The sequence below is a fragment of the Pseudophryne corroboree genome, chromosome 11, assembly GCF_028390025.1.
Source record: "Pseudophryne corroboree isolate aPseCor3 chromosome 11, aPseCor3.hap2, whole genome shotgun sequence".
NCBI lineage: Eukaryota > Metazoa > Chordata > Amphibia > Anura > Myobatrachidae > Pseudophryne > Pseudophryne corroboree.
The window spans coordinates 51,159,278-51,173,485 of NC_086454.1; the positions used below are offsets into that span (position 1 = coordinate 51,159,278).

At 46.9% G+C, this 14,208-nt stretch overlaps 2 protein-coding genes across 3 annotated transcripts in view; one reads left to right on the forward strand and one right to left on the reverse strand.

Moving 5' to 3' along the window:
- The window catches only part of TPCN2 (two pore segment channel 2), a 118,950-nt gene extending 107,656 nt beyond the window's left edge, over positions 1-11,294 (reverse strand). Inside the window, exon 1 of the mRNA XM_063944225.1 lies at positions 10,960-11,294. Within this exon, the coding sequence (XP_063800295.1) occupies positions 10,960-11,281 (322 nt within the window). The 5' untranslated portion in view covers positions 11,282-11,294. The remainder of the gene's footprint in view (positions 1-10,959) is intronic.
- LOC134968725 (embryonic protein UVS.2-like) overlaps positions 9,555-14,208 on the forward strand; it is a 127,295-nt gene continuing 122,641 nt past the window's right edge. Inside the window, exon 1 of one of the 2 annotated variants that reach the window (XM_063944226.1) lies at positions 9,555-9,614. In XM_063944226.1, the coding sequence (XP_063800296.1) occupies positions 9,605-9,614 (10 nt within the window). In that variant the 5' untranslated portion in view covers positions 9,555-9,604. Of the gene's footprint in view, positions 9,615-12,934; positions 13,019-14,208 lie in introns of those variants that run through there. The other variant, XM_063944228.1, reaches the window with a different exon arrangement.

The window sequence follows — 14,208 nt, forward strand, 5'->3', positions numbered from 1 at the left end:
CAGCAGATCCCACTGAAGAGTTCTTGCGTGAAATCTGCCGAATGGAAGCGCTTCGTAATAAGCCACCATTTTTACCAGGACTCTTGTGCAATGATGCACTGACACTTTTCCTGGTTTTAGGAGGATCCCGATTAGCTCGGATAACTCCCTGGCTTTCTCCTCTGGGAGAAACACCTTTTCCTGGACTGTGTCCAGAATCATCCCTAGGACCATCAGACGTGTCGTCGGAACAACTGCGGTTTTGGAATATTTAGAATCCACCCGTGCTGTCGTAGAACTACTTGAGATAGTGCTACTCCGACCTCCAACTGTTCTCTGGACCTTGTTCTTATCAGGAGGTCGTCAATTTTCTTTGAAGACGAATCCTCCTTTCGGTCATTACCTTGGTAAGGACCCGGGGTGCCTTGGACAATCCAACGGCATCGTCTTGAAACTGATAGTGACAGTTCTGTACCACGAACCTGAGGTACCCTTGGTGAGAAAAGGCAAATTTTGGGACATGGAGGTAAGCATCCCTGATGTCCCGGGACACCATATAGTCCCCTTGTTCTTTGCTATCACTGCTCTGAGTGACTCCATCTGGATTTGAACCCTTGTAAGTGTTCAATTTTTTCAGATTTAGAATAGGTCTCACCTAGCCTTCAGTACCACCATATAGTGTGGAGTAATACCCCTTTCCTTGTTGTCGGAGGGGTAAATTTATTATCACCTGCTGGGAATACAGCTTGTGAATTGTTTTCAATACTGCCTCCCTGTCGGAGGGAGATACAGCAGACTACAGGAACCTGCGAGGGGGGAAACCTCTCGACATTCCAATCTGTACCCCTTGGAAACTACTTGTAGGATCCAGGGGTCCTGTACGGTCCCAGCGTCATGCTGAGAACTTGGTAGAAGCGGTGGAGGGCTTCTGTTCCTGGGAATGGGCTGCCTGCTGCAGTCTTCTTCCCTTTCCTCTATCCCTGGGCAGATATGACTCTTATAGGGACGAAAGGACTGAGGCTGAAAAGACGGTGTCTTTTTCTGCAGAGATGTGACTTAGGGTAAAAAACGGTGGATTTTCCAGCAGTTGCCCTGGCCACCAGGTCCCATGGACCGACCCCAAATAACTCCTCCCCTTTATACGGCAATACATCTTTGTGCCGTTTGGAATCTGCATCACCTGACCACTGTCGTGTCCATAAACATCTTCTTGCAGAAATGGACATCGCATTTACTCTTGATGCCAGAGTGCAAATAATAAGAATTTACTTACCGATAATTCTATTTCTCGGAGTCCGTAGTGGATGCTGGGGTTCCTGAAAGGACCATGGGGAATAGCGGCTCCGCAGGAGACAGGGCACAAAAAGTAAAGCTTTAGGATCAGGTGGTGTGCACTGGCTCCTCCCCCTATGACCCTCCTCCAAGCCTCAGTTAGGTACTGTGCCCGGACGAGCGTACACAATAAGGTAGGATTTATGAATCCCGGGTAAGACTCATACCAGCCACACCAATCACACTGTACAACCTGTGATCTGAACCCAGTTAACAGTATGATAACAGCGGAGCCTCTGAAAAGATGGCTCACAACAATAATAACCCGATTTTTGTAACTATGTACAAGTAATGCAGATAATCCGCACTTGGGATGGGCGCCCAGCATCCACTACGGACTCCGAGAAATAGAATTATCGGTAAGTAAATTCTTATTTTCTCTATCGTCCTAGTGGATGCTGGGGTTCCTGAAAGGACCATGGGGATAATACCAAAGCTCCCAAACGGGCGGGAGAGTGCGGATGACTCTGCAGCACCGAATGAGAGAACTCCAGGTCCTCCTTAGCCAGGGTATCAAATTTGTAGGATTTTACAAACGTGTTTGCCCCTGACTAAATAGCCGCTCGGCAAAGTTGTAAAGCCGAGACCCCTCGGGCAGCCGCCCAAGATGAGCCCACCTTCCTTGTGGAATGGGCATTTACATATTTTGGCTGTGGCAGGCCTGCCACAGAATGTGCAAGCTGAATTGTATTACACATCCAACTAGCAATAGTCTGCTTAGAAGCAAGAGCACCCAGTTCTTTGGGTGCATACAGGATAACAGCAAGTCAGTTTTCCTGACTCCAGCCGTCCTGGAAACATATTTTCAGGGCCCTGACAACATCTAGCAACTTGGAGTCCTCCAAGTCCCTAGTAGGTGCAAGGCACCACAATAAGCTGGTTCAGGTGAAACACTGACACCACCTTAGGGAGAGAACTGGGGACGAGTCCGCAGCTCTGCCCTGTCCGAATGGACAAACAGATATGGCTTTTTTGAGAAAAAACCACCAATTTGACACTCGCCTGGTCCAGGCCAGGGCCAAGAGCATGGTCACTTTTCATGTGAGATGCTTCAAATCCACAGATTTGACTGGTTTTAAACCAATGTGTTTTGAGGAATCCCAGAACTACGTTGAGATCCCACAGTGCCACTGGAGGCACAAAAGGGGGTTGTATATGCAATACTCCCTTGACAAACTTCTGGACTTCAGGAACTGAAGCCAATTCTTTCTGGAAGAAAAATCGACAGGGCCGAAATTTGAACCTTAATGGACCCCAATTTGAGGCCCATAGACACTCCTGTTTGCAAGAAATGCAGGAATCGACCGAGTTGAAATTTCTTCGTGGGGCCTTCCTGGCCTCACACCACGCAACATATTTTCGCCACATGTGGTGATAATGTTGTGCGGTCACCTCCTTTCTGGCTTTGACCAGGGTAGGAATGACCTCTTCCTGAATGCCTTTTCCCTTAGGATCCGGCGTTCCACCGCCATGCCGTCAAACGCAGCTGCGGTAAGTCTTGGAACAGACATGGTACTTGCTGAAACAAGTCCCTTCTTAGCGGCAGAGACCATGAGTCCTCTGTGAGCATCTCTTGAAGTTCCGGGTACCAAGTCCTTCTTGGCCAATCCGGAGCCATGAGTATAGTTCTTACTCCTCTACGTCTTATAATTCTCAGTACCTTAGGTATGAAAAGCAGAGGATGGAACACATACACCGACTGGTACACCCACGGTGTTACCAGAACGTCCACAGCTATTGCCTGAGGGTCTCTTAACCTGGCGCAATACCTGTCCCGTTTTTTGTTCAGACGGGACGCCATCATGTCCACCTTTGGTAATTCCCAACGGTTTACAATTATGTGGAAACTTTCCCATGAAGTTCCCACTCTGCCGGGTGGAGGTCGTGCCTACTGAGGAAGTCTGCTTCCCAGTTTCCATTCCCGGAATGAAACACTGCTGACAGTGCTATCACATGATTTTCCGCCCAGCGAAAAGTCCTTGCAGTTTTTGCCACTGCCCTCCTGCTTCTTGTGCCGCCCTGTCTATTTACGTGGGCGACTGCCGTGATGTTTTATCCCACTGGATCAATACCGGCTGACCTTGAAGCAGAGGTCTTGCTAAGCTTAGAGCATTATAAATTTACCCTTAGCTATATTTATGTGGAGAAAAATCTCCAGACTTGATCACACTCCCTGGAAATTTTTTCCTTGTGTGACTGCTCCCCAGCCTCTCGGGCTGGCCTCCGTGGTCACCAACATCCAAAACTGAATGCCGAATCTGCGGCCCTCTAGAAGATGAGCACTCTGTAACCACCACAGGAGAGACACCCTTGTCCTTGGATATAGGGTTATCCGCTGATGCATCTGAAGATGCGATCCGGACCATTTGTCTAGCAGATCCCACTGAAAAGTTCTTGCATGAAATCTGCCGACTGGAATTGCTTCGAAGGAAGTCACCATTTTTTTACCATGGTCCTTGTGCAATGATGCACTGATTTTAGGAGGTTCCTGACTAGCTCGGATAACTCCCTGGCTTTCTCTTCCGGGAGAAACACCTTTTTCTGGACTGTGTCCAGAATCATCCCTAAGCACAGGAGACTTGTTGTCGGGATCAGCTGCGATTTTGGAATATTTAGAATCCACCCCTGCTGTTGTAACAGTATCCGAGATAGTGCTACTCCGACCTCCAACTGTTTCCTGGACTTTGCCCTTATCAGGAGATCGTCCAAGTAAGGGATAATTAAGACGCCTTTTCTTCGAAGAAGAACCATCATTTCGGCCATTACCTTGGTAAAGACCCGGGGTGCCGTAGACAATCCAAACGGCAGCGTCAGAAACTGATAGTGACAGTTCTGTACCACGAACCTGAGGTACCCTTAGTGATAAGGGCAAATTTGGGACATGGAGGTAAGCATCCCTGATGTCTCGGGACACCAGATAGTCCCCTTCTTCCCGGTTCGTTATCACTGCTCTGAGTGACTCCATCTTGATTTGAACCTTTGTAAGTGTTCAAAATTTTTTTAGATTTAGAATAGGTCTCACCTAGCCTTCTGGCTTCAGTACCACAATATAGTGTGGAATAATACCCCTTTTCTTGTTGTAGGAGGGGTAATTTAATTATCACCTGCTGGGAATACAGCTCGTGAATTTTTTTTTTTCCCATACTGCCTCCTTGTCGGAGGGAGACCTTGGTAAAGCAGACTTCAGGAGCCTGCGCAGGGGAAACGTCTCGACATTCCAAACTGTACCCCTGGAATACTACTTGTAGGATCCAGGGGTCCTGTACGGTCTCAGCGTCATGCTGAGAGCTTGTCAGAAGCGGTGGAACGCTTCTGTTCCTGGGAATGGGCTGCCTGCTGCAGTCTTCTTCCCTTTCCTCTATCCCTGGGCAGATATGACTCTTATAGGGACGAAAGGACTGAAGCTGAAAAGACGGTGTCTTTTTCTGCAGAGATGTGACTTAGGGTAAAAACGGTGGATTTTCCAGCAGTTGCCCTGGCCACCAGGTCCGATGGACCGACCCCAAATAACTCCTCTTCCTTTATACGGCAATACACCTTTGTGCCGTTTGGAATCTGCATCACCTGACCACTGTCGTGTCCATAAACATCTTCTGGCAGATATGGACATCGCACTTACTCTTGATGCCAGAGTGCAAATATCCCTCTGTGCATCTCGCATATATAGAAATACATCCTTTAAATGCTCTATAGTCAATAAAATACTGTCCCTGTCAAGGGTATCAATATTTTTAGTCAGGGAATCCGACCAAGCCACCCCAGCTCTGCACATCCAGGCTGAGGCGATCGCTGGTCGCAGTATAACACCAGTATGTGTGTATATACTTTTTATGATATTTTTCCAGCCTCCTGTCAGCTGGCTCCTTGAGGACGGCCCTATCTATAGACGGTACCGCCACTTGTTCTGATAAGCGTGTGAGCGCCTTATCCACCCTAAGGGGTGTTTCCCAACGCGCCCTAACTTCTGGCGGGAAAGGGTATACCGCCCATATTTTCTATCGGGGGGAACCCACGCATCATCACACACTTCATTTAATTTATCTGATTCAGGAAAAACTACGGTAGTTTTTTCACATCCCACATAATACCCTCTTTTGTGGTACTTGTAGTATCAGAAATATGTAACACCTCCTTCATTGCCCTTAACGTGTGGCCCTAATAAGGAATACGTTTGTTTAATCACCGTCGACACTGGATTCAGTGTCCGTGTCTGTGTCGACCGACTAAAGTAAACGGGCGTTTTAAAACCCCTGACGGTGTTTCTGAGACGTCTGGACCGGTACTATTTGTTTGTCGGCCGTCTCATGTCGTCAACCGACCTTGCAGCGTGTTGACATTATCACGTAATTCCCTAAATAAGCCATCCATTCCGGTGTCGACTCCCTAGAGAGTGACATCACCATTACAGGCAATTGCTCCGCCTCCTCACCAACATCGTCCTCATACATGTCGACACACACGTACCGACACACAGCACACACACAGGGAATGCTCTGATAGAGGACAGGACCCACTAGCCCTTTGGAGAGACAGAGGGAGAGTTTGCCAGCACACACCAAAAACGCTATAATTATATAGGGACAACCTTATATAAGTGTTTTCCCTTATAGCATCTTTTATATATTTCTAACGCCAAATTAGTGCCCCCCCTCTCTGTTTTAACCCTGTTTCTGTAGTGCAGTGCAGGGGAGAGCCTGGGAGCCTTCCCTCCAGCCTTTCTGTGAGGGAAAATGGCGCTGTGTGCTGAGGAGATAGGCCCCGCCCCTTTTTCGGCGGCCTCGTCTCCCGCTCTTAACGGATTCTGGCAGGGGTTAAATATCTCCATATAGCCCCCGGAGGCTATATGTGAGGTATTTTTAGCCAAAAAAGGTTTTCATTTGCCTCCCAGGGCGCCCCCCTCCCAGCACCCTCAGTGACTGCCGTGTGAAGTGTGCTGAGAGGAAAATGGCGCACAGCTGCAGTGCTGTGCGCTACCTTAAGAAGACTGAGGAGTCTTCTGCCGCCGATTCTGGACCTCTTCTCGTTTCAGCATCTGCAAGGGGGCCGGCGGCGAGGCTCCGGTGACCATCCAGGCTGTACCTGTGATCGTCCCTCTGGAGCTAATGTCCAGTAGCCAAGAAGCCAATCCATCCTGCACGCAGGTGAGTTCACTTCTTCTCCCCTAAGTCCCTCGTTGCAGTGATCCTGTTGCCAGCAGGACTCACTGTAAAATAAAAAACCTAAGCTAAACTTTTCTAAGCAGCTCTTTAGGAGAGCCACCTAGATTGCACCCTTCTCGGCCGGGCACAAAAATCTAACTGAGGCTTGGAGGAGGGTCATAGGGGGAGGAGCCAGTGCACACCACCTGATCCTAAAGCTTTACTTTTTGTGCCCTGTCTCCTGCGGAGCCGCTATTCCCCATGGTCCTTTCAGGAACCCCAGCATCCACTAGGACGATAGAGAAATCCCTCTGCGCATCTCGCATATATAGAAATGCATCCTTTAAATGCTCTATAGTCAATAAAATACTGTCCCTGTCAAAGGTATCAATATTTTTAGTCAGGGAATCCGACCAAGCCACCTCAGCTCTGCACATCCAGGCTGAGGCGATCGCTGGTCGCAGTATAACACCAGCATGTGTGTGTATACTTTTTAGGATATTTTTCAGCCTCCTATCAGCTGGCTCCTTAAGTACGGCCCTATCCGTAGATGGTACCGCCACTTGTTCTGATAAGCGTGTGAGCGCCTTATCCACCCTGAGGGGTGTTTCCCACCGCGCCTTAACTTCTGGCGGGAAAGGGTATACCGCCAATAATTTTCTATCGGGGGAAACCCACGCATCATCACACACTTCATTTAATTTATCTGATTCAGGAAAAACTACAGGTAGTTTTTTCACCTCACACATAATACCCTTTTTTGTGGTACTTGGAGTATCAGAAATATGTAACACCTCCTTCATTGCCCTTAACGTGTGGCCCTATAAGAAAATACGTTTGTTTCTTCACCGTCGACACTGAAATCAGTGTCCGTGTCTGGGTCTGTGTCGACCGACTGAGGTAAATGGGCATTTTACAGCCCCTGACGGTGTTTGAGACGCCTGGACAGATACTAATTTGTTCGCCGGCCCTCTCATGTCGTCAACCGGCTTGCAGCGTGTTGACATTGTCACGTAATTTCCATAAATAAGCCATCCATTCCGGTGTCGACTCCCTAGAGAGTGACATCACCATTACAGGCAATTTGCTCCGCCTCCTCACCAACATCGTCCTCATACATGTCGACACACACGTACCGACATATAGCACACACACACAGGGAATGCTCTGATAGAGGACAGGACCCCACTAGCCCCTTGGGGAGACAGAGGGAGAGTTTGCCAGCACACACCAAAGCGCTATATTTTACAGGGATAGCCTTATAATAAGTGCTCCCTTATAGCTGCTTTTATAAAATCACAATTTCGCCAAATTTTGCCCCCCCTCTCTTGATTTAACCCTGTTTCTGTAGTGCAGTGCAGGGGAGAGCCTGGGAGCCTTCCTGACCAGCGGAACTGTGTGAGGAAATGGCGCTGTGTGCTGAGGAGATAGGCCCCGCCCCCTTTTCGGCGGGCTCGTCTCCCGCTTAAAAATGGATTCTGGCAGGGGTTAAATATCTCCATATAGCCCCGGAGGCTATATGTGAGGTATTTTTTGCCAAAAAAAGGATTTTCATTGCTGCCCAGGGCGCCCCCCCCCCAGCGCCCTGCACCCTCAGTGACTGCCGTGTGAAGTGTGCTGAGAGCAATGGCGCACAGCTGCAGTGCTGTGCGCTACCTTAAGAAGACTGAGGAGTCTTCTGCCGCCGATTCTGGACCTTCTTCTCTTTTCAGCATCTGCAAGGGGGCCGGCGGCGAGGCTCCGGTGACCATCCAGGCTGTACCCGTGATCGTCCCTCTGGAGCTAATGTCCAGTAGCCAAAGAAGCCAATCCATCCTGCACGCAGGTGAGTTCACTTCTTCTCCCCTAAGTCCCTCGATGCAGTGATCCTGTTGCCAGCAGGACTCACTGTAAAATAAAAAACCTAAGCTAAACTTTTCTAAGCAGCTCTTTAGGAGAGCCACCTAGATTGCACCCTTCTCGGCCGGGCACAAAAACCTAACTGAGGCTTGGAGGAGGGTCATAGGGGGAGGAGCCAGTGCACACCACCTGATCCTAAAGCTTTACTTTTTGTGCCCTGTCTCCTGCGGAGCCGCTATTCCCCATGGTCCTTTCAGGAACCCCAGCATCCACTAGGACGATAGAGAAATCAACACAACACAGTACAATATAAAAGTTGACACATATAACATGCAATATTATAGCACACACATACTGTAAATGTCTCTGGGTGACCTATTGTATTGCACTTTAGTTAAAAAGTTTTGAATTAGGAGAGACATGATCAAAGGAGGTGAGTATAATTTGGGTTCACTACTACTCTGGACATAATTTTTAACTGTTACTGTGCACCTGCTAAAGTTTTCATAACCTTTAAGTCACCACAAAGGATAATTCAAGGACAGTTTTATCTAAAGTGCAATATAACAGGTCACCCAGAGAAATTTACAGTATGTGTGTGCTATAATATTGCATTGTTATATGGGTCAACTTTTATATTGTACTATGTTGTGTTGATTTTACTGGTTCTATCCTTTTAGGTGTAACTAATAAATGATTAATTTAACCACTACCAGCGCTCCTTTTGATATTTTCAATGTCTTATATTATTTTTTGTTTTAAATTTCTCGACACTACATTGGTGTCACTGGAAGCTGCTTAACAAATTAGAGGATTTTAATTAACCGAGCATAATAGGTGATTATATTTAGCACCATGGATTTGTTTGTTTTCCTACATTAATGAGCAAATCTCGGATAGCACAAGGGCTGTGGACTCGGAACACCAAAACCTCCGATATTTTACTACTGTCCGACTCCGTCATGAACGGCCAATGTATATTATAAAAACCAAATTTACTGTAGTAAAATGGTAGCACAAGGCATTGTCATCACCACCACATAAATCAGGCTATTTAGATTGACTGAACATAATATAGTTAAATAAACGTTCTTTTAATTAAATAACTTTGATTAAGTAAATACATACCTCCCAACATGACCCTGTCTAGGAGGGACAGAATGCTCCAGTCCTGGATTTACCTCTTTCTGTATCATTGCCAGCACCTGTGCTGAAACACCTTTATTATCCATTAACCTGTTCAAAACAGGTGCTGGCAATCATACATTAAGAGGAAAGTCCAGAAGCAGAGCATTCTGTCCCTCCTGGATAGGGTCATGTTGGGAGGTATGTAAATATGCAAACTATGGGTTTTTAAAATATACACCTTTAATAATAAAGAATATTTTAAATTAAAACTAACGGAACATGATCATCATATAAAGCTGTCCCCTGCTTGTGATCGCCGATATCGATATATTATTATACATTTTTATGTTGAAGCTAGAGTCGGTACATTTCTACCGACTCCACCCAACGTTGTCTCTGACTCCATAGTCCTGGTTAGCACTGAGAGGACTCTTTCCATGAAGCTGTAGAACAGCCTTTGCCAGTGATATCCAGTAGAATGGTCGACAGTAACCACAATGTCAACATGATTTAAACTAACAACAGGCACATCCGACATCCTCAAACTGTCGACGGATTCACAAGGTCAACATCTGAAATGTCGATAGGGTTAGGTACCAGGTGGGGGGGTTAGGAGGAGAAATAGTCACCGGACCGCTGCAACAACACACGTCACCGTGGCCCAGAAAGAGATGCTGGAGCCACTGTTGAAAGATGGTTATGCTGGGTGCAATCTAAACAATGTGTGTACCCAGCGATGGTGCGATACATCGCACCGTCCGTACACACTGAACGATGCAAAGGACGATGGCGCGATGTATCGTTGCTCGACGCATTTAAAACGCATGCCGTCGTTCCCTGGGTTGGCTCATTGGTCATGCAGCACGCCAGACAGCCACCCCGGGAGCGCGCGGTCACGGTTACACATAGAGCAATGTGGCCGATACATTGTTACGATCCAGTTCAGATATCATGTGATTAATCACCTAGTGTGTACTAAAAGAGCACTGGACCGCCAGGGGCGGTTTCTTGACATATCACCGGGATATAACGGTCGACAAGTCATATTACGCTCTTTGTTAACGTAAACCATTTCAAAGTGCGATCATACTCTGCTTTTCCTACTTTTTCCATTAAAACAACCTGTCCCAGAAAACAATTGAACACACATTCAGCAAATGACGAAATTTCAAGTAAGAAAGTGTAAAATGATGAAGACCGCTGCAAGGAACGTTGAGACACAATAAAAAAATTAAAATACATGGCTGTGGTAAAGACGGGATGCAGTCAGGATCCCGGGATGCAGTCAGAATCCCAACAGCGGAATTCCGGAGGTTACAATCCTGACGGTAAATACTGGAGTTACGGTTAGGCAGTAGGGGGAGGGTCAGGCTGCGGGGGCGGGGTTAGGGTTAGTCTTAGAACACTCACCGGGATCAGTCGGCATTCCGCAACCATGCCGGTAAAGACAAAGCCTAAACTATCATAATTATTTTATATATGTATTGTTATTACTGGCAGTAAAGTCATTGGGGGCAATATGTCACATTATTATTCCTCTCACCATTAGACGCCTCTAGTTTGGAGCTCCTCCTGGGCAGCCCCCCGTGCCCCAGGGCAGCAGCAGCACTGGCAGTGGAGCAGTAGGAGCCGGTTCTGGATTTGGGGTCCCTCTCCAGGGAGCTGCTGAAGTCCGGGTCCGCACACCAGCTCCTGTCAAGAGGGGGCAACAGGGGCTCCGACTCCATCCCGCCCGACCAGGCTATATCCCTCACAGCAGACAGCCAGCACCCAGGGACCACAGTGCCGTCCTGGCAATGATCCCTGCTCTGACTCTGACAGTAGTAGAACACTGTACACAGGCTGCCGGGTGCGCGGTATAGCATGGCGCGGGGCACGCCGGGAGATGTAGTTCAAGGGTATACGCTGACTCGTTCAGCGAAGCACACTGTGAACTACATCTCCCGACTAAACCTTTGTTTGTATTCTGAAAGCTTTATCAACAGGGAAATGAAGTTTAGTTAACTTTGACAACACTACCATCTGCTGCCAACTGATCATGCTTTGGGTGGCGCTTAGATTGCCTTCGCCGAAAGGACCTTTCCCATCAAGCACTGGGTCAACTTTATCTTCTATTGGGGAAAGGGGAGACGGTCATTAGGTCGACCATACTTAGGTCGACAGTCATTAGGTCGACCACTATTGGCAGACATGCATTCGGTCGATATGGAAAAGGGTCGACATGCGTTTTTCACTTCTTTTTTTTTTCATTCTTGGAACTTTTTCTTACTTTACGATCCACGTGGACTACGATCGGGAATAGTAAACTGTGCCGAGCGCAGCGAGGCACCTTGCCCAAAGCGAGGGGACACGGTGCACTAATTGGGGTTCCCCGTCACGTTACGATGAAAATTACACCATGACACTTTTTTCCATGTCAACCTTGTTCATGTCGACCTACTGACAGTGTCGACATATTTTAGGTGTCGACCTAGTCACTGTCGACCAGTGGTGGTCGACCTAATTACTTTCGACCTAATGCATGTCGACTCTATGACCCATACTCGGAGAAAGCAACTATAGAGCCTATTTATTATTCATTGCATATTATTTACGGCTGTATGGCGGTAACCCATTGTAGCCTATGGGCTACTTCTACATTAGAAGACGGCAGAGCCTACTAATGGAACCCTCCCTGAAAGTGGGCGCTGTGTAAGTGCAGGCACGCTGACCGCGCATGCCACACCCTGCAGCTGTCACAGCACATCAGAGCCATTGTCCCTGCTGATTAATTGATCCGCTTGATGTGATCTCATATTGCAATGCGATCCTGGGCGATAAGATCACGCCCAGATCGCACTGAATATGCAGTCTATGATAAATGGGCCCTTGAGCCCGTAGTGTGGTGAACGAAGCGAGCCAGCAAGGGTCCGATGGAGACCAAATAACACAAATAAGCTACAAAAAAAACTAGATTTGAGAATAAAAAAAAATATAAAAGCACTTCCGCCCTCACCTGACATCATGGGCGTAATGTAGTGCCACCTAAGTTCGGTGGCCGTGCGTGATGCTGGCCATACTCAGACAATTTTTGAAAGAGGCGATCACTTACAAGGCAAATCCATGCCTTGTAAGTGATTGCCCCTTTAAAAACAACATCCGAGTTCGGCCGGCACCCCGATCTGCCGCCGAACTCGGCCGGCATTACATCCAGCCCCAAATCCGGGTCCCGACGGCTAAGGGAATATAGATTCAATTATGTGTTTAGCGATTATGTTGTCTTTCATTTAAATATTATAGTAGTTAAAAAGATATATCTTGAGTAAGACTTAAGATATGGCATGTACAGTATTGTGCAAAAGTTTTAGGCAGGTGTGGAAAAAAATGCTGCAAAGTTAGAACGCTTTCAAAAATAGAAGTGTAAATAAGTTATGGTTATCAATCGACAAAATGCAAAGTAAATGAACAGAAGAGAAATCTAAATCAAATCAATATTTGGTGTGACCACCCTTTGCCTTCAAAACAGCATCAATTCTTCTAGGAACACCTGCAGTTTTTGAAGGAACTCAGCAGTGAGGTTGTTCCAGACATCTTGGAGAACTAACCACAGATTTTCTTTGGCGGTAAGTGAAGTCCTTCTGTCTCTTCATGTAATCCGAGACAGACTTGATGATGTTAACATCAGGGGGGGCCATGTCATCACTTCCAGGACTCCTTGTTCTTCTTTACCCTGAAGATAGTTCTAAATGACATTGGCTGTATGTTTGGGGTCGTTGTCCTGCGGCAGAATAAATTTGCACCCAATCTGACGCCTCCCTAATGGTATTGCATGATGGATAAGTACCTGCCTGTATTTCTCAAAGTGGGTAATAAGACCGTGATAACTGATGACAGGACATGGTTTTATCCTTCAATCTTGCCCTATCACACACACAATTTCCACTCTGCAAAGGACTCCTGCTTTGAATACGCTGTGAACTGGCTGACATTTCACACTAATAATGGAATGTATTGTGTGCCGTCCAGTTGGAAATCTTAGCACACTCAAGTACACTTCTAATTTGCAGAGGCAGTTCCCAAGACTGGAGTAGATGTGCACATGAAGGTACCAACATACATTAAGTTGCACGTCTTGCCCCAAACCGGGGAGGTCCATTTAGGCTGTAGGTACAGTACATGGCTAAAAAAGTAACACAAGGATGCTATATAGCAACATCAACACACATAGTAAAAGTTGCAGGAGGACATGTTGAAGTCAAAGTCTTCCCAAGGTGGAAATTCTATTTCAAATTGCATGTTGGAACATGGTACCTTTGTTGATGCACATATGTCTTCACTAGGTCTATTCAGCACCATGCTAATGTCCTGCGGTATCTATGAACACATCAAGTCAGGATAAATTTATTAGCACCCGGCTTTTCATTTATCAAAGGGTGGAATTCAAATGTTTGAAAAGTCGGTTGGGTGTTTGTTTTTTCCTGTATATTAGATAGGTAAAAAAAAAGATTCCTAACTGACTTTTCAAACATTTGAATCTCCCCCAAAGTGTCTTAGTACTGAGAAATCCCTGCTTTACCATTGGCTGGAGCCAGTAGCCATGTTTCCATAGAAATGTCTAGAGTGGGGACTATTATGGTAATTTATACCCCTTTCACACCGCACAAATAACCCAGTATCGACCTGGAATATAGCCAGGTCGACACGGGTCGCTGTGCAGTGTGAAAGGGTCACTCCAGAAATCCCAGGTCGCCCGACCCGGTAATTCAACCCGGTTATAAGAAGGGTTATTCCCGGGTTATTACTGGGTCAGGTG